Below are 24,188 nucleotides of genomic sequence, written 5' to 3'. Positions count from 1 at the left end.
CATCAGTCATCAGGGGACCATGTGCTTCACTTCTAACTTCTCACAAACTTGCAAAGCAGAAAATGTGGTTACGTTGCACTTTTGGTATCCTACACGAAAAAATGCAGAGTGTTTTTGCAAATTCACACCCAAGATGTCACCAGCAGATATCACCCTCTGCGTTGGCCTAAAGCCAAACAAGTTTCTATCAGGTCCGGTGAATGAGTCCTATCTGCGTCACAGCTTGTGGCTTGGTATCAGATGCCCTGGGTGTGACCCAGGGGGGCAACTGAATTTAAGCACAGCTCCTCGCCGGGTAGCATCATCAGAGAGAGAGAGACAACCGATCCAACATGAGTCTGACTGAGAAAGACAAGGCTGCCGTCAAGGCACTCTGGGCCAAGGTCTCCAAGGCTGTGGATACTGTTGGAGGCGAAGCTTTGGGCAGGTAAGGCTGTATTGGCACTTCTTTATTGAATTCAGTACAATTGAATTTTATTTATACAGCGCCAAATTACAGCAACAGTCGCCTCAAATATTTAAACACACTTCAGATGTGTGTTTCCACTACTTAAAATAAGCTCGTGCTCCAGGTGAGGCTCGAACTCACAACCTCGGCATAACTCTGCAGGCTACTGTCTTATAAGTACCGCGCGCTGACCGATTGCGCCACTGGAGCTTGTGACCCACCATGTTCATCTCTGCTTCCACAGGATGCTCCTCGTGTATCCGCAAACCAAGACTTACTTCTCCCACTGGCCGGACCTGACTCCCGGTTCTGAGCCCGTGATGGTTCACGGAAAGCTGATCTTGGGTGGAGTCACTGAGGCCGTGTCCAAGATTGACAACCTGAGAGGCGGCCTGCTGGAACTGAGCGAGCTGCACGCCTTCAAGCTGAGGGTGGATCCATCTAACTTCAAGGTAAGACGCGGATCATGTGCATTTGCGATTTCAGTTATAAACAGAGGTTATTGTCTGTTCCTATTTCACGCACGGTTAATTTATGTAACAAAGTAATCCAACATATTGAAAAGATTGTTCTTAAGAAGATCGAGTTTATTGACTATGCATTTGTACTAACAAACAGTCTGTTTATTAAAAGCGATTTCTGCCGAGCAAACTTCATATATTTGGTGTAAACTGTTTCCTCTCTCTGCAGATCCTGGCTCAGTCCCTTATGGTGGTGATCGCCACTATGTTCCCTAAAGATTTCACCCCGGAAACTCATGTCGCCTTCGACAAATTCTTGGCCGCCGTGGCCCTGGGTCTCTCTGAGAAATACCGTTGAGATGTCGGCAGCGAAAAGCGCAGTTTGTGACCATTAAAATCATGGTTGGAAAACGAAAATAAAGCATGTCGCCAAAAATAATCCTGCTCTGTGTGTGTGTGTTTTTCTTTTTTTAAATATCTCACTGTGTCGTTTCACACCTGCACACGTGACACTGCAGAAAAAAGTCCCAATAAAGAGTTTAGATTAAATGGCAGTGTTCTTTTTCTATGGGGAAGAACTGAGAAAAAATGATTTTATGTATTTTTCTTGATTTATTTTATACTAAACAACAATCCATAGATTACAAACTGCCATGGAATAACAGTATCAAAAAGAAATATCCAAAAGTATGCCCTTTTTTAAATATATGGAATGAAAGACAGAGCTTATGGATATATTGAATCCTGCACCACAGCTGTAAATGGAGTCATTTCATTATGATTCGGAGTTTATCATCACCCAGAATGATCCTGCAAAAACAGGAAGAGACAGTGACACTGGTGTATCATTCCTGTGGTTTAATTTAGTAATCCAGTTATGTGTAACTTCTCTTACCTGACCAAAGCAGCGGCCACAAGACCTCCCCCAATGGGACCGACCCAGTACACCCAGTGGTAAGTCCAGTAACCGGTCACCACAGCTGGACCGAAAGCTCTGGCAGGATTTAGACATGTTCCTGATATATCACCCCTGCACATAAGTGATAAAGTTAAACAAGAGGAAAAACAAGTTTTTAAATCATTTACTTAAGCACAATATAAAATCCTGCTTAAGTAGGCCAATAATGCAAAACACTTTAGAATATGCCTAAAGCACCAAAAGCAATCAGACCAGGATATCATATATTTTTACAATATTATTAATGGGTCAAAATTTTTGATTCATTAATATATCAAGGTGAACAACACTAGAGGGCAATTTTAAGCCAATAGCACAAGTCATCTTCAAGTGCAGGATCTACCATGGATCGCACTACCAGAAGGAAACATTGCAGAAGTTGAGGACAGCTACACGTATCTGGGAATCCCACAGGCAAATAGCAAGAACAAGATCCAGGCTATCAAATTAATATCACCGCCCTGCCTGTGATCAGGTAAAATGGTAAATGGCCTGTATTTGTATAGCGCTTTACTAGTCCCTAAGGACCCCAAAGCACTTTACACATTCAGTCATCCACCCACTGGTGATGGCAAGCTACATTGTAGCCATAGCTGCCCTGGGGCACACTGACAGAGGCAAGGGTGAAGTGTCTTGCCCAAGGACACAACAACCGAGACTCGAACCGGCAATCTTCCGATTACAAGGCGAACTCCCAACTCTTGAGCCAAGATCGCTGCTGGACAGGGCCCTGTGTCTCACCCTGCCAAGACATTGATTATGACCGTACAGCCCACCAGGAAAGGAGCCAGTGGGGTTTTCGTCCTGGTATTGACAGCCACCAGCAGCACCACCAAAGTTATCAGGCAGGTCATGGCCACCTCTCCGAATATGGCTCGTGACAGCTGGCTGTCTGACTTGAGGATAGTGAACGCTGCTCCCGTGGCATTGATGAAGCGTTCTGGAGGGGTCATCAGCTATGAAACAGTAGAGTTGTGGTGAAAATTTCACAGGATACTCAAACATGCATTTAGAAGATGTGAAGGTGCTGAACCTTCAACTGACCTTGGCCATTCCAGCTCCCACCACTCCTCCAATCAGCTGGCAGACAATATAGAGCCCCGCCATCATCAGGTCCATCCCTCCACACAGGTAGATGGCAACAGTGAAGGGAGGGTTAAAGTGAGAGCCACTGGGAGGAGGCAAAGGAGCAACAAAGACAAAGTTGAGAACAAACTGAGCTAACTCCACTCAAATCTGGTAAATGTCTACACCGTAAACCTTTAACCCAGAGTTATCAAACATAAGGCCCAGGGGCCAGAATGGGCCAGCAAAGACTCCTGATAAACACCTCCCCATGAACACTCATGCTACTTCAAAGTAAAACAAGGTGATAGATTAACAATGAAATGACAGAAAAGTTATTTTTGTCACTTACTGTAAAAATTTATTTTTGTTACAATGAAGCCACAGTCAAATAAATAAATCTGTGCATTAACAAAAATGGTCTGTTTTATAATTACAGGATAGTTTGGGCGATGACCTATAAGAAATTGTTATTTGTTATGTGATTTTACACATTTAATTCAAACAATTTAACCCCAAAGAGTTATGCCGACAGATTTCTTGCATTTTCTGCAGTGACGCACTGTCGAAACTGACCTTCCTTTTCTTATATAAAGACATCACAAGGATTAAATGTGTCATGTGGCACGCTACGTCAAATCCCTGCTTTACCCTCTAGATTTTTTAAATTGATTTATTTGCATCAATCATACATACACTGCCTCGTTTATCTACAAAAGATATCCTGAAAAGATTTAAGGTAGGTAAATGAACTTTATCTTTAACCTTCAAGTAACCAAGGTTAAAGTTTGACATAAATGATATTCAAACAAACAATCCAACAACTAAAACATAAATGCCAACGTTTGACTTAATAAATAACTTTACCTGATTTTATCCATGACAGCCACCAGCACGGCTACAGCCAGACCGTGCACCAGGGCTGGCTGTAGCCGTCCAGCTTCTGGTACGTTCTCGATCACAGACACACAGCCGATGAAAACAAAGAACAAGGTCCCCACAATTTCAGCCAAGCAGGGCTGGTACAATCTCTCGTATTTGTTAGGTTGAGGTTTCAACACGGGTTTAGTCTTCATAGGCTCCATTAGAGCAGAATCTCCCATTTCAATTTGCTCCTCGCCCATTGTCGCTCCTTATTTGCCTGCACCTGCAGCTGGCTTCTCTGTACTCGGACCAGTGTGCCGAAGTGCCGAAGGTGCTGCAAGGTGTTGGGGTTTATTAATAATCATCCCCCATAACCTGCACACTGCAAACATATTGCATCACTGGTCATAAAAGCATAAAGAATGAATTATTGAGCCATATAAATGTTCTTCACACCTGTTCAGCCATGCTTGGCAGTGTTTGAAGGAGTGCACTTAAGTGACATCTTTTAAAAAAATAAAACATAAAACGCATAAAACATAATGATGCATGAGGGAGGGGTGGAGGTCACAAGTTCCAGAGTTAAAGTATTCTTCTGTCATAACAATCATTGTCTTTGCTTTATTTGCATCCCCTGCCAAACCTAAAGCAATCGCCAAGCGTCTATATAGATAAGCTAGATTAGAGACTTTGCAGAAAGTTATGGTCCAGGGTAGGTGGATTTTACACTCTTGGATAACAACACTGAACTTTAGATTATGTCAGACTAATTACATCCTAAACTAAGATAAACATGTATGTACCGAAACATATTTATATTATTTAATAGACAAATGGCATCAAAGAGGCCAAACGTCACAAAGAACAAAGAGAAAAGAGCGGTCAGAATCGTGCATCTGACCGTGAATCAAAATCTTGTTTCTCAAATTTATAACACAAGCAGCTCAGCCAGTGCAAATACAGCAGAAAATAATCAAACAGTGTCATATGACAATATATCAACCATTGGGACGTTTTCTCTTTCGGCAAATCCTCTTTTTTTAATATGTGTGACATTTTTTTAGCGTTTATGCACTGCTGCAAGTACTTTGATACTTTCCCTCTATTGACCCTGAGACGCGACGGATTCAATAAAAAGAACTGAGAAAGTAAGTAAGTAAAAATATTATTTATATAGCACCTTTCAGGACAAAGATCACAAAGTGCTTCACAAGAAAAAAACATAATGTTGGTCTGTGCTGTTTTGACTTTGTTTTGTATTTTTGTTTCCTTATATTGTTGGAAATATGTTAAGTTCTTGTGTTGCCGCTAGTAGTTAGGATTTAGTCGAGTTTCATTCTCGTTTTACTACTTTTATAACATTTATAAGTCTTCTCTTGTCTTCAGTGTCAATATGTCGTATTTCTTGTCTGCGTGTTACATGTCATCAAGCTTGTGTTTCACGTCTTCATTTCTCTGTTTCCTGTTTTATTTTGAACGTCTCTTGTTTCTCTGTTCAATGTGTTTACTTTTCCCCTGTGAGGTAGTTATGTTCATTTGTGTCAGCTGTTTCTACTTCCCCTGATCACCTCCTGTGTGTATTTAATCTGTTTGTTTTCATCCATTCCTTGTCAGGTCATCTGTTGTTTCTTGCCATGTTTCCAAGTTTCTTGTCCAGTTTCATGTCAGGGTTCTTCATGTTGTTTTTTTAGTTCTCCCAGTTTAGGTTAATGTTTAGTTTTGTATCAGTGTGCCTTACCTTATGTTCTGCTTCTGAATACTGTGACAAATACCAGGGCATTTAAAACAAAGACAAAAAATTAACCAAATGCAATTCCAAAAAGATGAGTTTTTGGGGTTTTTTTTTAAAGAGACTACTGAATCCACAGATCTCAAGCTCACAGGAAGAGAGTTCCTTAATGTGGGGGCCACAGTGTCAAAAGCTCTGTCTCCCTGATTTCACAGCCTTGTTTGCTGTATAACAGGGGTGGGCAACTCCAGGCCTCAAGTGCCGGTGTCCTGCAGATTTTAGATGTGTCCAATTAAAAAAATTTAAACGACCTCCTCAACATGTCTTGAAGTTCTCCAGATGCCTGGTAATGAACTAATCATTTGATTCAGGTGTGTTGACCCGGGGTGATATCTAAAACCTGCAGGACACCGGCCCTCGAGGCCTGGAGTTGCCCAACCCTGCTGTATAACAAATAGGCCCTGATCACATGACCTCACGGACCTGCTAGGGACACAGGGCTGTAGAAGTTCAATAATCTAAGCTGGTGCTTGTCCATGAAGAGCTCTAAAAGTCAGAACCAGAATCTTAAAATGGAGCCAATGGAGCTGTATTAGCAATGGCGTCACATGCGAGTACTTTGGTCAGAAGCCTTGCTGCAGCGTTTTGAACAACCTGCAGATGTTCCAGGGAGTTTTTGCTTAGACTTATAAATGATCAATTACAGTAGTCCAAATGTGATTAAATAAATACATGTATAGCAGCCTCCAGTTCAGTACGTGACACAATAGGACTTAGTAAATAAGTAAGTTAGATTTCTTGATTGTTTCATTGATTGATTGATTGACTAAAGCTTACTTACAAAACACTAGAAGGTGTTGCGACCCAACTTGTTTTCCTTGAAGTTTACTATTTCTGTTTTTAATTCGTACAACCTGTTTCTTCAATCTTATCACATCTCACAGTGAGGTTAGATAAGATTATGAGATGGAGATCAAAAGATTATAGTGATAAGATTGTACTATAATGTTATGTGTATTATACAACACATCTATTGACAGCATTCTTCAACGGAGTAATTGTACATCCACCTTTTTTCCTATCTTAAATCCAGTACTGTGCAAATGTCTCATTTCTTTTTATCTTTTTTTATATCTTTCTCCCAAGGACAGACTTTATTGTTTTTTGGTCTGGAAGTTCTCCGGGCTTCCTAAAGGTCTTTCAAAGTTTTTCTTGGACATTGACTGCTTTTTCACTCACTTTTAGTCAACTGCTTGTACCTGAGCATTTTCAGAGAAAACCAGAGCCACTTAACACTGACTCGTGAGTCGTGATTTATCTAACCACTTAAAAAAGCACATAACTCAAGGGATGAACCAGTGTTGGGTTTTCACATAAAACACGAGTTAACAAATAACCTATTTTAAATCTTTAGGCACTTTGCTAATAGCAACCTGTTGAAAAACACATCATTTATTCCTTCCAAAAGGTTGATTCTGTTCATCTGGACGTAGCATTTTCAGCATAGCGTAGCGCAACATAGCATTTTCAGCGTAGCGCAATGCTATGTCCAGATGAACAGAATCAAACCTTTTGGGATTTACTTACCTGAATGATTGAGCATGCATCAAGACATTATTTATTTCTATTTGTACAGTTAAATGATGCTGACATGGTTTGACGGGCATAAAATTATAGTTTTGCTCCACGAAGCTGATTACCAAAGAGCTATTAGCTAAAAGCCTGACATATCTCAACATTCTGTGGAGGACAAAAACAAGAAGTGGCAGGCTAAAACCTAAAAAACAATCAACAGTAGGGGAACAGTATCTGAAAGTCATGTCCTTAAGACTTGACAAAGGCCTGTTCACTGAAGCCTCATCAGAAATGGTCTCTGTGGAAGACTGGCTGGAAACTGGAGACTGGAAAGGAGGGAGAAAAGGCTAAGGCACGCTAGCTTACACGAGAACTGGACTGAAAAACGGCGGGAACGGGTTTTATGGTGTGTTGAATTGAGAATTGAAGCAGGTCAGGAGAGAGGTCCAACAGCGAGTGCTTACAGCCATCTGTAAAACAGGTGGAGGCTCTGTCATGGTTTGGAGAGCCAGTGGTGTTGAGGATCTTGTCAACATTGATGGAATTATGAAGACAGACAAGAACAGTCAGATTTTGATCTGCCACGCAGTAACATGTTTAAGGCATCTGATTGGCAAAGGCTTCATTTATTAACCTCACACCACCACTGCAGTAAAAGCATACGTGTATAGAAACACACACAGTGGACACTATCAGTCATGGGCTGGTCTACCTAGGCAGAGTATAAAAGCGCTACATAAGAAGCAGTCCTTTTACTTTCAAACTCAACAGAATTGTACAAGCTAGGTTTTTTCGTTATATGCTGTCTTTCATCAACATGTATTAGCACGTTTCAATAATTCCCCAACGAGATTTACAATGAGTGACTCAAGACTTTTGTTCATTTTGATTATGAAATTTTCACTTGCAACGGAGTATTTTGTCTTAAAAAAAAAGAAAAAAAAGAATCTACGTTTCAAGTATCATTGGATCGAAGTACACCAGTTTATGATTCTAATCTGCCTTTATATTTTAAGCCACTGGCCTGTCCTTGTACCGTCATTTAAGTAATAAAACTATTAAAATACTCCTTGCCATGTGGGACTTTGATTCAAACAAATACAAAAGACTCAACTAAGTAGTGCAGAGAGCAGACAGTGTGAGCGTTTGAAAGAAACTTTTATTGTTAAATATGCCTGGACTTTTTCCAGCCAAACAATAGAAGCCAACAGTTATGGTGGATATCTGTAGGCACAGATTCTTCCCATGTTGCTGAGAAATGTATGACCATCCGAATGGAAAAGATGCCAAGATACCCATCAACTGGTTGTGGTCTCTGCAGTCCTCTTTAATGAATTAGGCCTTCACTTTAGCACAACTCGAGTTTTATGGTCACCGATCAACAACCTGCGAAAAAAGATAATCTTTACTGGTTGTTTCCATCACATTTATTATCCATTTATTGTCATGACCTTTCATTCATCTAAGAAAGATTTGCTAAAATGCACATGATGTGGTACAAAGCCACTGTGTGCTTTTTACACATATTCCATCTTTTGTAGGATGTGTGTATTCTGAATACACAGATTCTTCAAAGAGGCATAATCTAAATAGAAACAACATTAGAGAGACTTAATGTAACTGCAAAGTGTTTCTCATAAGACCCCAGGAGTTCCAGTGTAGTAGGTGTGTTGGGTCTATAAATGGTTAAGAAGGATTTAATACTTAAGCATTATGATTGGCCTTGCAGAAGTAACTAATAATAAATAAATAAGACCTACCGAAATACTAAGAGTATTTAAAAAGGTGAACGTAATATTGTGGCTGACTATCGTACTTGAACTGACTTGCCACCCACTTTCATCCCAACAGTAGTACTGCAATGCTACATGAATATGGCCTTTTTTACGAGGAACTACAAATCTATACTAGACATATGTGAAATGTGCACGTTTGACTTTTGGACGCAAAAGCAAATAACATGTCCTGAATCTTTACCTGATGATGCTGACAGTTAGCAGTGCACCAGCAACGGGTCCAACCCAGAAGACCCAGTGATTGTCCCAGTGGTTGGCAGCCATGGCAGGACCAAAGGCACGGGCAGGGTTCATGCAAGCTCCAGACAAAGTCCCTCTGAAATAACAGTCATGACAAACCAACACGTTAATACAGCTGGAGATCAGTGATGCAGATCAGCAGCACACTTCTCATGCAAGAAAAACAGGATATACAAGCAATGGGATAATGGTCCACATGCTTGTGCATGACATAAAGACTCATTTAAAAGGGAAACTTGACGAAGTTAATAAACTCATGAGGATACATTAGAGGAAACAGAGATTAACCTGTTCCAGTGGTTCTCAGACCTTTGCTGCCATGTCTTGCTTTATGAGCTGAAAGAAGTTCACACCCTACATCTTTTAATTTGTATCAGTGATTTAAGTTTAAAAAAAAAAGTTTAATTTTAGTAAAGTAAAAAGATGATGTAGTAGCAGTAGAACGCTCTTGTTTATTTTCCCAAAAAAAAAAAATCATATTATCATATCATACTAGTTTCACTTTCATTCCCCCCCATTAGCAACACCCCCCAAGGTGGCACTGCCCCACAGTCTGAGACCCCCTGGGCTATAATAAGAACCAGTATCTTTAGGTTCTGCCATTTTGAATTTTACTTTTTCTCCTTTTCAGTACTTATTACAAAAGTCAACCAAAAGCAGGACAAAATAAACAAGTAGACCTTTTTTTTATTATTATTATTATTTTAAATCTGAAACCACGGCTCCTATCAATGCCCTAATAGTGATCAGAGTCTAGCTCCCAGTGATTCCTCCTGAGATTCTTACCCAGCAAGTATGTTGGCAGCCACAGTGAGGCCAATGCAAAAAGGAACCCCGTCTGTTTGGGTTCTCCTGTTGACGGCCCCCAGGCACACCACCATGGTGAGGATCAGGGTCAACAACATTTCTACCAGGGTGGATCTACCAGCGTCAGCAGAGACCACTTTAAAGGCTCCTCCGAGGGAAGCGGTATAGTTATTAGAGGGATACACTGCCTAAAAGCACAACAAGTAGAACACATAGGATATAACATGACTGGAACCTTAACTCTTTTTTCAGTAAATCAAAATATCATTTAATGATCTTAAATTACAATCTTGTATGGTAAATGTTTTTGGCTCAGTCTTGATAAGGTCAAGTCAATGATGTTATCAATCTTGAAGTCAAAGTGCTGCTTGGTAAGTAATCAGAAATCACAATTCTGAACTGTCATAGTGTGTCATCCATATTTATACACAGCAAGTCGAAAATATTGGGTTCAATGATGTAAAAATGATGACATAACCTTGTAAATTCACATTTTACATGACAAAACATTAGAGTCATGCCAGAATAAACAAACGCTGACTTACTCAAAACTAAGATCAAAGTAAAAATGATGAAAAAATGAAAATTCAAGTCTTGAGAGCCCATTTTGACTGATTTTTACAGATTTTAAAACATATCACTCCATCAGTTAATTAGTTAATTCATTTATTAATTATTATTATTTCTGCATTGCAAGTTTTTTTTAAACTTTTACATTGAAATATAGAAATAACATAATTAAATGAAATATATAGTGATTTGCACAACTTACAGAAAACTATTTGTAACAAAATAAAACCCTAAACATATTGTTGACATCTTCTTACCACTATCTAAAGGCCAATGATTACAAAGAAAAACTAATTTTCCACACTGGCAGTGCATGAAATAACATTTTTTGCATTTTAGCATTTAGTTAAAAAAAAATCAACAATTAGACTGACGACAAAATTTAACATCTTGACTTATAATGAATTTGCGTCTTTAGTATTTCATCTTTTATTTAGACTATATCTTACCTTTGACAAAAAAGCACCAACCACTCCTCCGGCCATCTGAGCTACGATGTAAGGTACGAGCAAAATCAGCTTCATCCCCCCGCACAGGTAGACGCTCAGCGACACTGCAGGATTAAAGTGTCCCCCACTGCAAGAATTGGAATTAATTTTAGTCTATAAAGTGATCAAGCAGTCACAACTGTCCGTCAAAAATGGATGAATAGATGAAAAAGGATCAAAGAATAGAGTGGGATGAAAAGAGCATTTGAATAATGTGTTTATGTGTGTGCTACCTTTGTTGTATCAAACTGAGGCAATACAAAGTGTGACAAAAAAATGCATCAGAATATTTTTAAAAGGGTTTTTTTGCTGTGGTTTCCAACACCTAGATGCTCTTTAAATTAAAGCAACTTCTACAAGTTAGGGCTTTTTACTCTAAGCACTAAATCCTAAAAATATCCATAAATTTCTTTTTTCTTTGCTTTTACACTAACCAAAATCCCCCCAAAATTCTATTTTAATACTGTAAGAACAAGAAGAAAAAACAGTATATAATAAATCAGTACCTGATTTGTCCAAACACTGTGATCAGCACTCCCAGGGCCAGTCCATGTCCCACGGCAGGCTGGATGACACCCCCCGTTTCCACGTTCCCGATAACAGAGGCACACCCCACAAATACGAACAAGCAGGTTCCCAACAGCTCAGCCAGACAGGGCTGCACGTACAGCTCATATTTGCATCGTATCTTACTTCTGTTGCCAATGTCTTTCTCCACCTTCGGCTCCCCCATTTCGGTTACTGTGAAGACCTCTGTCTTACTTTCTAGCCCTGACATGCTGTATTTGAAACCTTCTGCCCTGTGCTTGACTCCCTCCACTTCCACTGGTGGACTACAGTACGATCAGCATATAGTTCTGTATATAAGCCACACATATGATGATGCAAGAGGGAAATGCGTCCATGCGTTTTCGCTGTGATGCCCCTCCTGCCTGCAATTTTTTATACTGCCAAAATATTTAAGATGAGCTTGTTAAATGATTAGTCTTGTCGTGGAACATCAAAGTAGTCAGGGTGAAGGTCCTGTTACACAATCACAATGTTTAGTTGTGTTTTTTTTTTTTATTGCTGAACCTAAGCTCATCAATAAGCCTACAGATACCAATACAAATAAATAAGTAACTTTTATGATCTATAAGGTCCCCTAAATAAAGTCATCAGTCAATGATACAACCCAACACAAAGTCTACCTGCGCAATTAATGCAATCAAGAATTCTCAGAACTTATCGTGGTGTTCACTCCCAAGAATATCGCACGCACTCTGGATAAGCCAAGGCTTTAAACATAATCGTTCAGATATGACGTCCATAACAAAGTAGATAACTGACAGTTCAACGACATCTTACACAAAAGATTTTCTTTAATTATCTGCACTTGATTGATCATCAAATATAATCAATAACAAACTAATCTGTCACTTTCTCTCAGCTAGGGTCAACATTTTGCAGGTAAATGTGAAATTAACGAGCATTTGTATGTATTTCACTATTTATGGCATGCAAGTAATAATCTGATCAATAAATTAAATTAAAATGGCACATGAAAATCAGGAAAGCACAAATAAGTAACATCTGTGATTCTTTATACATTCTTTCATCTCCATCACACAAGAGCAGATTTGTTGATGTTTTGGACATGTTCACAATTCTCATCATGTCTTCGACACATACAGGGATATCAAGGATGCTTGTGAAACTGCATTTTGCTGAGGCCGGGACTTTTCACACCGGAACGAATCCCAGATGCGGGGCTCGGCAGAGAATTAATGACTTCCTCTTTCCTTAGGCCTCCTTTAACACGTCTTCTCCCGCTGTTGGTTTTGGCGGACACACACAAAAAGTGGCGCAATTTAATGCTCAAAACGCCAACTGAGAGAGACCTGTGGAAAGAGAACATGACCTGTTCTTGTTAATGGCCACAGCAGACATTCAAACTGATGAGCGGGGGATCTGAAAAACACGCACGAGTACGACAAAGTAAATACGCTGACAGTCAGTTTGTCACCATTGTAGTCAGAGAACATCCTGAAACATAGCGTCTGTCACTTTGATGTCCTCTCACAGCTTACGTGTCCATTCATAAGGCTAACATTAAAGTGTGCATTACCCAGATTAAGCTTATCCTTGGTGGCCCAGCAGATATTGTAGTGCTGAAGAAGTTGTTGCAACAGTTCCTTCTCATCCAAGAACTCCAGACGCTCAATTCTGAAAGAAATGAAAATCTACTCAAGACTTTGTCTTAAAATGTGACTTTTCATTTCAGGAAGCTACAGTCATGTAGACTGTGGCGGGACCTTAAAAAAGCTAAACTGAAGCAACACTGAATGATTTCAAACTAGGTTTCAATAGATTGCTGCACTCAAAAAACAATATAAATAAATCGGGGGGGCTTGATTCACAGTACTGGATAATGCAACAATCCTATAAATACCTTTCACCGAGGCTTTTTCCAGATGAATTCCTCATAGTAAAACTCCACAACATTCCATATACAATATTCAATATTCTCGTTATCTCCAGTCAGAGAATCCATAAAAATGGACATCAATTATAATGTCAGGACTTCAAACTTTACTGGCCTTCACTGGCAGCTTTACTAGCGCATAAAATGGTAACAGTCGCAATTTAACTGGATTAAGATGAAGAAGCAAGACAAGAACCCGAGCAAGTGCACTCTACGCTCGGCGAGTATCAAACGTAACCACCAAAGCCGGACCTATCGACAATAAGAAAACTGGAGATATAGATTAAGCTTAAAAATTCTTTAATGAGCTAAAAATCACATAAAACTCAACTAATGTATATAAAGACATAAGACATAATTAAGTGAAACAATTTTAAAAACATTTCCATATTTTAAAAAAAACAGATAAAGATGAATTCATAGCTGAAAATGAGGAAAAAATGTGGAACATTTGATTTGCTAAATATATATTTGCTTACTTAATCCAGTGTAAATGTATAATGGTAAAATAAGGAAGTGAAAGCACTGTGGGAAAAGAGCAGAGAGGTGGAGAAAGGGGAAGGATTTGAAATAAAAGAGTGTTTTAATGAGTCAGCAAGGTCACGAGTTCATGGACGACAAGAAGCGAATTTCGGGTAAATGGCCCTGGAAATGTACCAAAATGTGTAAATCATGACTCTGCCACGGCATTCACAGCACTTCCATTTACCAACTGCAAATGAGCTAACTTGTAATATCCGTATCGGAAAAGTGAAAAGGGTTATAAACATTTAAAGCATTCAAATAAGTTCAGAATCGTCTGCTTCAGCACAGCTGAGCTGCTTTATTTAACCAAGATAAATAAAGCAGCTATATGTTGATATGTTAGAGGACCTGAATACTAGAAATCCCTCCACCATCCACACACAGGTGGAGATGGGGAAAAAAAGACAGTAAAATAAACTCTTTTCCACCAACGCAGAGCCATTGCTGGTGCAGAGCCAGCACTCTGACAGTACTTTAGTGCATCATGACATAACGTAACCAAACATTACATAGAGTTACATAATAAGTGTTTGGGTAATTTCTACAGAAGCACAGACCAGATAGCAGATATCAGATAAGCAGATATCCATCCTTCCATAGAGAAAGCATTTATATAGCCCCAAATAGCAACAACAGTTGCCTCAAGATTCTTGATACTGCCTGCATTACCTTGCCACATCATCCTGAGGAAGCATAGTGTAGACCGTCATCATATCTAGAGCGTCAACGTGTTCCCAGCCAGTTTTCAGAAACCGATCCTTCTGCAAATGAAGACAAATTAATGTCCTCCCAAAACAAAATAAATAATACAACCAGCAACGCAGTGTCATTTGTTAGTGTACACAGCATCTCTTGGATGTTCAATTCAATTTTATATAAGGAGCTTTATTATTGTAAGGTAAAGACCTCACAATAATAAAGAGAAAACCTCCAAAATCAGCCGACCCCATGTGAGCAAGTACTTGGCAACAGTGGGAAGGAAAAACTCATTTTTAACAAGAGAAAAAAACCTTCTCCAGGCTGAGTGAGGGGACTCAACTTGTTGGGGGTCTGTCTAAAACTTGACAGCTAGTTAACCTGCTCATAATCCCTCATGATGTGTATTGATGCTAACAAAGTCACTGATGAGATGGAGGTTACCTGAGAGTCCAGAGTCTGGCAGGCCTCCACTCCCGCCAGGGTGCACTGGCGACGCTGCAGGTTCTCGATCATCACTTGACCAAATCGATCGCTCATGTTGACCTGGACACAAAGACAGCGCATAAATCACATTTTGCTCCCTGTTACTCAGCTCCAATCTACATGAAGCATTTCAAATACTCAGTGTGTCGTACTTAGGTTGCAAACAGTTGATGACTAGAAAGGTACAAAAGAATTTGCAACTAATGCTTGGGAAAAAAAAAAACAAGTACTTAATTATGAAGTTGTTAAATTTGTTTACCTGTTCATAGTTGATGAACATGGCAGTGTGAAAGGTTTCTGCTGCCCAGTGAACAAGGTTGGAGGAGTGAGATGGTGTCATGTAGACCAGCACACACTCTGACAGAAGCAATGTCGGTAACCTGGAGATGAGACCAGCACGTAAAAGAACAACATATCAAGAATGCACTTAGTGAGATCTCGGCAAAGACAAAACATTTATCCACATGCAGAAGAATATAATGTGCAGAAATGTCTTCATTTAATCCAGTGTAGTGGAAAAAAGTGAAGGTGCTCATATTCCTGTAATGCTGGTAGATGGGGAAAAAACAGCTTCCTGTTCTTATGCAAGCTTTCAATAGTAAATTAGGCCAAAAAAAAAAAAGTTCCCAGCTATCTCGAAAAGGTCCACTGGCCCTGCTGCAAAAATGTCCTTGTCTTATCTCTCTATGCCCTATTTTCATTCAACACAACTGGTAAAGTGATGCTACAGCTGAAATCTAAATATCAAACAGCTGAAGGATAGAAGGTGGCTGTAAAGATTCCTCATAAAAAAAAAAATGTATTAAAGTGGTGTCTAAGGTTGTAAAGGCAACCACAATAACACAATAACTTAAAAATGAATAATCTATTATGAGGTACACATTCATATAATAGACAGAACAGGAAACCATAAAAGCACACCACTGTTAAGGTTCTTTGTGTTTCATTTATAAAGCCAATTACTGTGTAAAATGTAAATGAAAAATTAAAAAGCAAATGATTTCCAAATCTCACAAACCCATATTTTATTCACAATAGAACACAGAAATGTCACAGTAAGAAAATGTAGCATTGTAAGAAAAACGTTTTTTGATGGCAGTAACATCAAAAAGTTCAGAAAATCTGTAGGAATCTCTGTGCGCAAGAGATAAGAACGTACATTTTGCACATCGTTTACAGGCTCCCCAATTGCTCAGTGACCTCATGGTTCTACTAAGAGTTTTGGGCTCCTAACGCACAGGAAGTGCAAGACACAATATTCTAAACTCTTATTTCAAACATTTTTTTCTACAGATCTTAAACAGAATCCTGCATAATTTTAAACTTAAAAAAGCTCATTTGTAATAAGTCATAAATAATCTACAGTGCTGTGTAAAATATTTCTTTTAAAATGTATTTATTTGAGACATGTGTCACACTTGCATGTTTCACAAATGCAATTTTTAAATGATCATTTCTAAAGGGACAAAACTTTTGCTTGTGTTTCTCGCTGGCTCTTTTTGTGTGTTGCAGAGTTGTATGTGTCATGTACCTGTAAATGCAGTGGTGTGTGGCATACAAAGAAACACAATAATATAAATAAACTACAACTATGGCGGTTAAAATGAATCTTCCATGTCGCGTTTCGCAATAGAACAAATTAGCGCTCAGATCTGCTGTTCATGAGTCATGCTAGCTCCCCGAGTTAGCATGTTTAGCAGAATGTAAGCAAAACCATGACTAAGCATACAGACGCATTTTAAGTCTGACTGAGTTTTAGTGTTTCATACTCAAGTGTGCCTTATGGGCGTGGCATGCAAGCTGCAGAAGGTTGACATTCCATCTGCTTTGCAGCCACACACATCAGTAGGGTGCCTCTTGTTATCTTCAGCTACTTACACACAACAAAAAGATAAGCTGCAATTCTTGAGGCCCTGAGCGAAAACAAATTACAACTGATAGAGAGCTGTAAAAGGTACTAATAAAGTGGAATGATAGGGAGCTTTTTTAAAATAGATTTTTCCATTTAAGAGATAAAATACAAAAATGTATAACACATACTCTGGGTTAAGTTGAAACTTTTTCAGTTTTTCATCCAAACTGGAGATGTCTCTGAGGTCCGCCCCAATGATACAGTAACGATCTGATTCGAGGCTGTGGGCATCTGGAGAAAGACAGAACCACAGTTAGAAAGAGTTGGAGTCATATAATTGGTATTTAAAGCCACTGAAGCATCATCTGGATACCAAAATAACTGCACCAGTTACTGCGTACCTAGCAGTAAGGAGTCTGTTGAGTGGGTTTCGATGATGGGTTTGGACAGAGGAGGTTTTGTCCTAATCAAAGAAAGCAAAGTCATAATTAAAACAGAATATCAGCAGTAAATAAGTATCCAGGTGTTCATACAAACTAGCAGAGATTTTCAGTTCCAAAGTGTTAAAAATGTATTTATACATTATAAATATACAAATCAGAACTATATAATTATTAGTTCATTAAGTGCATGTAGCTTTTAGTGTATTTTTCAACTCAAATTCCCTGTTAGTAAATTAATTAATGTGGCATTTAAATTTTTCTTACAGGCTGATTTGTTTTGCAAATACAGTTACGATGTTACTCCAGCCCTTTTGTGGCCCAGCTGTAAATGATCTTTTTTATGAAACAAGAGGCTCTAGCTCCCTCTATGGATCGCTCCTCTACATTACAGTCACCAAAGAAACCAATATAAACATGACATTCCCTTTCCTTTCATTTAGTCATAATTAAATCCGCAGAGGAGGTTATAAGAACCATTCTGTATGCAAATATCATTGAATGAGGCTCGCTTCATTCCCCTAGAAAAATCCCAGATCCAGGCATTTGATTCTTGCATGCATGCACAAAAGGTTCAGCCTTGGGTGATCTTGTTATATATTTAATGGATATAAATTAAGATAATTAAACCTAAAACGATGACTAATATGCAAGTTCAAACTTAGAATTTTAAAGACTGGAATACAGCAGAAAAATCACGTTGTCTTACTTTATATTGTGTATTTTCCTTGCCACAACAGTTGGAAAGTCAACTTCAAAGAACTTCCGTGGCATGAGGTTTTCATCCTATAACACATATAAACACACAAGATTAGCAGTAAGTTTTTTGAGGGCAAATAGAAGGTATTTGGATGCAGTCACGTCACAACATGAGACATGATTAAAGTCACAGATTAATGAAAATCAGATTTAGAGCAAGCTGATTGCTTGCAAACCTTTAGCCTCCAAAATGTGGTATCCAGTCCAGCACCCAGGTTGATGACTTGACAGTCACACTGTGTTTTCCTTAGAAACGCATCGAGGAGGTGGTTCACTCCCTGCACACGGGCGTAGTAACCTGTCAAATCACATGAGACACGCAAAAACTAACTAAACTGTACAACAAGTGTTATGAGCTGGTTATATTTCACCAGCTTATATGTTAAATGACAAATTATGAAATTATATTACAAATACTAGACAGAGATTGTCCAACAAGCTATAAAAGGCCACGTGGTTTTAAGGAAAGCTGCTTCATTACTTGCCTCTGTTGATTTCAGGGGCCTTTCGGTCTCCTACAGATCTTACAAAGTATTGGATATAAGGGTCCTTCCAGTAGCCTTTACTGGTAGCAAACCTATAACATAGATTTTATATACTACATGAAGCTGTGTCATACATTCAAAGCCAGATTACTCATTGAAATATTAAATTGATGCTTATGATAGAAACCCACAAACAATACTACTAAACAGCCTAGTTGTGTCAACAACAACCAGAGAGGAGTTTCTGTATTTCAATGGTGTTGCTGTAAATAACGATAGCATTGAAATATCAGGGTAACTGACTCATGCAGAATGAGCTTTAGCCTTTGACTTCTTCGCCTTACGTTACCTTTACTGACTCCAAATGATGTTGTTACCTTTTGCATGTGGTTGCATCGTCACACGTCGCCCTCACTGCTTCATCAGCAGTGTCCGTGTCTGTGAAGGGTTGCCGAGCTGCCATTGGTGATTCCCGTCCTGCTGCTCGTCCACCTGCTGGGCTCTGGTTACCTGCTACAAGCTAACTAGTAAAACTGCAGAGAAAACACCGCGAGCGTAGTCGGGAGGCGGAAGTCCTGGTGAAAAGCCTGCAAGTTACGAGATGGCAGAAATAATAACCGGTACGTAACGAGGTTATAAATATCGCTGCCTATTTACAAACTACTTGGAGCTGAAAATGTATGAATAAACAACTGCCCGGAAGCAAAATATAATCACCTCCGGCTTGGGTTTGCTTTTCAGATTAAGAGTACTACAGGTGCTCTTATTTTGAAAAAGGAGGAAATAAACCTCGAGAGGTTAAAGGGGGGGAAAAGCAACGCAGAGTGCTGCAGTACTTTTGTGCAGTACTGCAAATGTTAGTATTGATCATATTGTGGTGGACCACTAGAGGGCTCCACTCACACCCAGTGTAGAGGAAGTGTGTTCCTGTGTTTTGTGGCGCGATATGCGCAGTTGATGTTGGAGACGAATAAAGAAGGAGTGAGAACTGAGAGCTGTGTCGTTGATGCTTACCTCCACAATATACCAAATAAATAGAGGGTCAGTACAGACAATACCAATACCAACATTAATACCTTTAACGTATAAAGACCACTTATGCAGGGGAGAACTGTGTGTCGTGATTTATGAGATGAATCATGACCAATTAGCACATTTTTGACACATTTTAATGGGCCACTGAATCACTGTGATTGTTAGTTTCTATAATAATTAGTTAATACATGGGGGGAAACACCTTGAAATATTTTGAAACTGGATTATTTATTTATTTATTATTTATTTTGAGACCTGGGATCCAAATGCACCTGTCTTTGAAGCACTTTGGGTCAGCTTCTGTTGTTTCAGTGTGGTATAGGCTATAAATAAATTAGACATGACAGTCGACACAAAAATGTTCAGACATTTTTTATTACGTATGTTTGAGATATCTTCTTCATCGGATGATACCCTAGACAAAATATGTTAAATTTGGAGCTGCCAGAGAGGACGTTCATGCAGAGGGCTGGTGTGACAGAAAGCTCTGGATCGGTTCAGATGGGAGGCAGATGATCCGCAGTAGCGACCCCTACAGGGGACAGCTGGAAGAAAAAAAAGGTGTGTGAGGTAAACCAGCTCTTACAGGATAACACTAACAAAACCACAACGATCAAAAGAGTTAAATAAGCACGTAGGTGTGCATATGCAGAACAATAACATATGAAATTGGACCTCTGACACAGGTGTGGGCAAACTGAAAGGGAAATCCCACCACGTTAAAGTCAGTCTCACTGAGGACACCGAATGTCACTCAGATGATCAGACAATTAATCCTTTTGAATTCTGCACAGGAAGATAACAAAGTGTACAGCTGCTGAGATCATGAGACAAAGACTGTAATAAGCAGCTGTGAGGTTTGCATTAAACAGTCTGATACTGTCAGAGTGATTTCCGAACAATCCACATGACTGCATTAATGAACAGCTGAGTGGCAAATCTTTAAAATCCACAGTTTCGATCTTACAAAAGCGTAATGCATTTGGCTCTTGGCATAAGTCTTTTGGAGCCATTTCACTGGTGTCGGTTACTTGAGTTGAATGGCATTAAGGGTGAATATATAGCCTTTTTTATTGCTGCATAGCAAAAAGGATGTGGGCTCCATTCCCAGACTTGGTGATGCCAATGCTTCCTGTAAAATCCATCTCTTTCTGTGTATTGTCATTGCTTTCGTTTTATTTATTTATTTATTAGAAAGAACATCTTTTGTGTTCATTCTTGGTGGGTTTGACATAAATTTGAGATCATTAAACCCTGGAAGCCACGTTAAAAGAGTAGATCTTTATCAGTTGAATGAAATTCCTAATTATTATTAACATAAAGCCACATAAAAAGTCTGTAATATCAACAGCTTTGAAAGTGTCTTTTGCAGCAGCTGCATACCCTGCTCCCATTTTTTTCACTTCCAAGCTGTTTAGTCACTGGTCTTTGTGGAAAGTCCCATCTTTACTTGCATTTTTTCCTTATCTTTTTGTTTTATAATGTGCCTAATTTCTTTTGTTTCAGGTCAGTGAAACTTTTTTATTGTATTTTTGACTGGCTTAGGTCAGAATATATTCAAATGGTAATATGTTTTTTTCTTTAGATTTTAGTGACTTGTCGTTTAGGAAAGCAGCAAACCAAAGGCTCTTATCTGTCCTGCCAGTTTAAATTAAGTCTTTTTTTCCTTTGCTTAAATACAATGAGTCTGGAGACTTTTATTAGATTTTGCATAGTGAATTTTTGGTGGTGTGACTGTAGTTAATGATGTGGTCCATCTTCATGTTAAAGAAAAGGAACATTACTGGAGTCAAAGTTCATTACTGGAACTTAAAACAAATTCCTATAGTTTTAAGTTTTACAGTAGAACAAATTATCGGCCAAAAAAATACACTGCGTGAATGAGCATATAGAGGGCTTTCAAGCCTGCAGGAAACATAAAGCAGGAAATATTTACAAATTCACAAACAAGCTAACAAAGTTAAATCTACAGTTGTGTGAAACAAAGAAGGTTTTTAAGCACACCCTCAACTACTTCTGTTGGAATTAAGAGGGTCAGAAGGAGCCAGCTGCTAATGCACTTGATTCATTGGCCATTAGCAAGTGTGAGCACCTCTGTTTTGGCAGTTTGTAGGTCTGGAGCATTCAGGTGCATTAACATAATACCACAAGAGAGCACATTTACTCCGAGGTCAAACCGTGCAATGCTCAGAGAAACTGAAAAACAAAAACCCTTGAGCTACATCTTAGACTCTGCAGGCTTCAGTAACTCATTAAATATTAAAGTTCATGACAGTACAATTAGAAAAAAACAAGTATGACTTGTTTGGAAAGGTTGCCATGAGCCCTTTCTACCCCCCCCCCCCCCCCCCCAAGAAAACAAACAAACAAACAAACATGGAAGCATGGTTTAGGTTTCCAAAGTTGCATCTGAACAAACCACAAGACTTTTGGAACAAGGCAAGAACAAAGTGGAGATGTCTGGCCATAATGCACAGTGCCGTGTTTGGCAAAACCCGAACAAGCACAAAAACACCTCAGACCAGCTTTCAAGCACGGTGGTGGAGGGGCGATTTGGGCTTGTTTTATAGACACAGGATCTGGGAGCCTTGCAGTCATTTAGTCGGCCGTGAACTCCTCTGTACATGCAAATATCTGGAGTCAAATATGAGCTCCAACAGAAAGACTGAAACAGGAAGGAAAGGTGCTGCAATCACTCAGCCTGACTGAAGTGCTGTGGCGGGATCTCAAGAGAGCTGAGCATACGAAACAGCCTGCAAACCTCAATAAACTGAAACAATACTGTAAAGAGGTTTGGGCCAAACCTCCCCAACAAATATGCAAGAGACTGATAAACTCACACAGAAAGCAAACACCTGAAATTACTGCTCCTAAAGGTAGCTCTACAAGCGGCTCAATCACTTGCACTTAGTTTTTCACAGAACTGACTGAAGAAAGAAAGCTTCCTTTTTCACACCACTGTAGATACTATTTTTTAAACCATTTTAAGCTGCTGGGAAGAGGAAAGAAGGTTGAACAAAATGAATGTGGTTCTATGTGGAAACCCTGTGAGCAAACTCCTAGATGCTTTATATTAACTAGATCCACAAGGTTTAAGTGCATTCAACCCATTTGAGCTAAAACCAAAAATGTGTCTGTTTTTTTTTAATTTTCACTATATTAGTGATATTATATGATAGTGATATATATATTGCTAGAAGCCCTTTGTACCCCCCCTTCCCCCATTTTCCACTATACTAATATTAGTGATAGAAATGAAAAACAAAAACAAACAAACATCCTGGTGTTTTAGTTTAGGAGGGCATTGTTTTGAGTAGGTTTCTCCTGGCAGTGTCCAGGTGGAGGTGGTGCTGCCTGGCAGATGCTGGCCGTGCACTTACGTTACTTCCTGCCGCTGTGTGTGTGTGTGTGTTGGCAGTGGCAGAGGTGAGGTGCTGCTGCTGCGCATTCAGCTCTCAGTCATCTGCTGTGCTCTGGTGGAAAAAAGCGGCCGACGGATTATCCAGCTCCCCTAACAGTGTTAGCTATTCGGCTAACAGACAAGCCAGCAACCGAGAGGAGCCATGAAAAGCCGCCGGAGCCGGTGAAAGTTAGCCACGGGTTACTTTGGGACTTTAATGCACGCAAGGATACCAAAAAGGAGGTTCGCGGGTCATGCCGTCGCCCCCAGCGGGAACTTTTGCCTAGAATTTCCACTTGGGAAGGGCTAGCTCGGGGGGCTAGCTCGGCTACGAACTATTTTTAATTGGCTTTGGGCTCAATGGCTCTCGCTTGTTTTTCCCTGTCATAGCGACAGCTTGGAAAATTGGGAGAGGCCCCCTTGTGAAGTTCATGACAAACCAAAGGCCGGTTTTGAAGCTTAACTTCGGACGACTAAACTGGCAAGGGAGCGAAAATGAAGAAGCAGTTCAATCGGATGAAACAGCTCGCCAATCAAACAGTCGGCAGGCAAGTATTGTGTTCAGCTCCGAAGCTTTACAGGCGAACTAGCAGACACACTTTTCTTCTTGCTGTTCTGAGCAGCTTTCTAAAGCTTGTTGGACCGGAATTTAACTCTTAACCTTATTGTAAATTAACACCAACTTGTTTGGTAGCAGTTCTGACTGTGAAATTCAAAGAAAGAGAGTCACATGAACTGATATTAATTTAAAAAAACCTAATAAAAGGAAAGGCTACACTGGCAAGTAGAGCAGGTTTCATGAATGAATCGTTTGACAACCAGACTGAAGGATGAAAAACTCTTAAGGCTGAACTGATTTAGCAGCTTTTCAAATGGTTTTTTTGGTAAGTGCTTATGTAGAAGAGGGTGAAGATTTCAAACCTGGCCATTTATTATTAGAGCATTAAAAAACAGTTATAAAAGATACTGGGTTTCCTACCATATCAGCTGTTAGTCATATAAAATGATAAGAGTCTGTGTCTGATATCTCATGAACACTATACTG

At 39.4% G+C, this 24,188-nt stretch overlaps 5 protein-coding genes, 1 long non-coding RNA gene and 1 other non-coding gene across 15 annotated transcripts in view; 2 read left to right on the top strand and 5 right to left on the bottom strand.

Moving 5' to 3' along the window:
- On the top strand, positions 1–1,348 carry hbae5 (hemoglobin, alpha embryonic 5). The gene is made up of 3 exons (XM_026179061.2): positions 1–427; positions 693–900; positions 1,139–1,348. Exons 1-3 carry the CDS (start codon positions 333–335, stop codon positions 1,265–1,267), a joined length of 432 nt encoding a protein of 143 aa, XP_026034846.1. The 5' UTR covers positions 1–332; the 3' UTR covers positions 1,268–1,348.
- On the bottom strand, positions 565–658 carry trnai-uau (transfer RNA isoleucine (anticodon UAU)). The gene is made up of 2 exons: positions 621–658; positions 565–600 (listed from the first exon to the last, which is right to left on the bottom strand). It is a non-coding gene; the product is annotated as a tRNA-Ile (tRNA).
- Positions 1,349–1,501: 153 nt separating the features above from the next.
- aqp8a.2 (aquaporin 8a, tandem duplicate 2) lies at positions 1,502–4,299 on the bottom strand. Its single transcript, XM_026179059.2, has 5 exons — positions 3,800–4,299; positions 2,912–3,038; positions 2,609–2,823; positions 1,805–1,939; positions 1,502–1,719 (listed from the first exon to the last, which is right to left on the bottom strand). Exons 1-5 carry the CDS (start codon positions 4,054–4,056, stop codon positions 1,677–1,679), a joined length of 777 nt encoding a protein of 258 aa, XP_026034844.1. The 5' UTR covers positions 4,057–4,299; the 3' UTR covers positions 1,502–1,676.
- A 3,940-nt stretch (positions 4,300–8,239) lies between these two features.
- aqp8a.1 (aquaporin 8a, tandem duplicate 1) lies at positions 8,240–12,042 on the bottom strand. Its single transcript, XM_026179057.2, has 5 exons — positions 11,508–12,042; positions 10,963–11,089; positions 9,923–10,131; positions 9,078–9,212; positions 8,240–8,486 (listed from the first exon to the last, which is right to left on the bottom strand). Exons 1-5 carry the CDS (start codon positions 11,777–11,779, stop codon positions 8,444–8,446), a joined length of 786 nt encoding a protein of 261 aa, XP_026034842.2. The 5' UTR covers positions 11,780–12,042; the 3' UTR covers positions 8,240–8,443.
- A 302-nt stretch (positions 12,043–12,344) lies between these two features.
- Positions 12,345–19,429, bottom strand: lcmt1 (leucine carboxyl methyltransferase 1). Its single transcript, XM_026179056.2, has 11 exons — positions 19,086–19,429; positions 18,709–18,800; positions 18,400–18,521; positions 18,174–18,250; positions 17,426–17,487; positions 17,213–17,315; positions 15,432–15,552; positions 15,131–15,232; positions 14,660–14,751; positions 13,109–13,206; positions 12,345–12,881 (listed from the first exon to the last, which is right to left on the bottom strand). The coding sequence occupies exons 1-11, from the start codon at positions 19,169–19,171 to the stop codon at positions 12,859–12,861; spliced, it is 978 nt and encodes a 325-aa protein (XP_026034841.1). The 5' UTR covers positions 19,172–19,429; the 3' UTR covers positions 12,345–12,858.
- A 671-nt stretch (positions 19,430–20,100) lies between these two features.
- Positions 20,101–23,266, bottom strand: LOC145430321 (uncharacterized). Its single transcript, XR_013910804.1, has 2 exons — positions 23,124–23,266; positions 20,101–20,288 (listed from the first exon to the last, which is right to left on the bottom strand). It is a non-coding gene; the product is annotated as an uncharacterized LOC145430321 (long non-coding RNA).
- The window catches only part of arhgap17a (Rho GTPase activating protein 17a), a 31,546-nt gene continuing 30,511 nt past the window's right edge, over positions 23,154–24,188 (top strand). For 5 of the 9 annotated variants that reach the window (XM_026179049.2, XM_026179048.2, XM_026179045.2 and 2 more), the window contains exon 1: positions 23,154–23,691. In XM_026179049.2, the coding sequence (XP_026034834.1) occupies positions 23,639–23,691 (53 nt within the window). In that variant the 5' untranslated portion in view covers positions 23,154–23,638. The remainder of the gene's footprint in view (positions 23,692–24,188) is intronic. The other 4 variants (XM_080305202.1, XM_026179050.2, XM_080305201.1 and 1 more) reach the window with 1 other exon arrangement.

This window comes from Astatotilapia calliptera, chromosome 8 (assembly GCF_964374335.1).
Source record: "Astatotilapia calliptera chromosome 8, fAstCal68.1, whole genome shotgun sequence".
Taxonomy (NCBI): domain Eukaryota; kingdom Metazoa; phylum Chordata; class Actinopteri; order Cichliformes; family Cichlidae; genus Astatotilapia; species Astatotilapia calliptera.
Note: the sequence above shows the minus strand (reverse complement) of the source record. Positions and strands in the feature narration are given on the sequence as shown.

What these genes read in the sequence shown, in the direction of transcription:
- lcmt1 (XM_026179056.2), bottom strand. Translation starts at nt 19,171, where the DNA reads ATGGCAGCTCGGCAACCCTTCACAGACACGGACACTGCTGATGAAGCA. An exon ending in GCCAGACTCTGGACTCTCAG is followed by an intron (nt 14,752 to 15,130) that starts GTAACCTCCATC and finishes CTTCATTTGCAG; the next exon opens with AAGGATCGGTTTCTGAAAAC. An exon ending in CAAGGATAAGCTTAATCTGG is followed by an intron (nt 12,882 to 13,108) that starts GTAATGCACACT and finishes CTCTTTCCACAG; the next exon opens with GTCTCTCTCAGTTGGCGTTT.
- aqp8a.1 (XM_026179057.2), bottom strand. Translation starts at nt 11,779, where the DNA reads ATGTCAGGGCTAGAAAGTAAGACAGAGGTCTTCACAGTAACCGAAATG. An exon ending in TTGGTGCTTTTTTGTCAAAG is followed by an intron (nt 10,132 to 10,962) that starts GTAAGATATAGT and finishes TTGTGCTTTTAG; the next exon opens with GCAGTGTATCCCTCTAATAA. An exon ending in GCTGCCAACATACTTGCTGG is followed by an intron (nt 9,213 to 9,922) that starts GTAAGAATCTCA and finishes CTGTTATTTCAG; the next exon opens with AGGGACTTTGTCTGGAGCTT.
- aqp8a.2 (XM_026179059.2), bottom strand. Translation starts at nt 4,056, where the DNA reads ATGGGCGAGGAGCAAATTGAAATGGGAGATTCTGCTCTAATGGAGCCT. An exon ending in GCTGTCATGGATAAAATCAG is followed by an intron (nt 3,039 to 3,799) that starts GTAAAGTTATTT and finishes GCCTCCTCCCAG; the next exon opens with TGGCTCTCACTTTAACCCTC. An exon ending in ATAATCAATGTCTTGGCAGG is followed by an intron (nt 1,940 to 2,608) that starts GTGAGACACAGG and finishes ACTTATGTGCAG; the next exon opens with GGGTGATATATCAGGAACAT.
- hbae5 (XM_026179061.2), top strand. Translation starts at nt 333, where the DNA reads ATGAGTCTGACTGAGAAAGACAAGGCTGCCGTCAAGGCACTCTGGGCC. An exon ending in GGAGGCGAAGCTTTGGGCAG is followed by an intron (nt 428 to 692) that starts GTAAGGCTGTAT and finishes CTGCTTCCACAG; the next exon opens with GATGCTCCTCGTGTATCCGC. An exon ending in TGGATCCATCTAACTTCAAG is followed by an intron (nt 901 to 1,138) that starts GTAAGACGCGGA and finishes CTCTCTCTGCAG; the next exon opens with ATCCTGGCTCAGTCCCTTAT.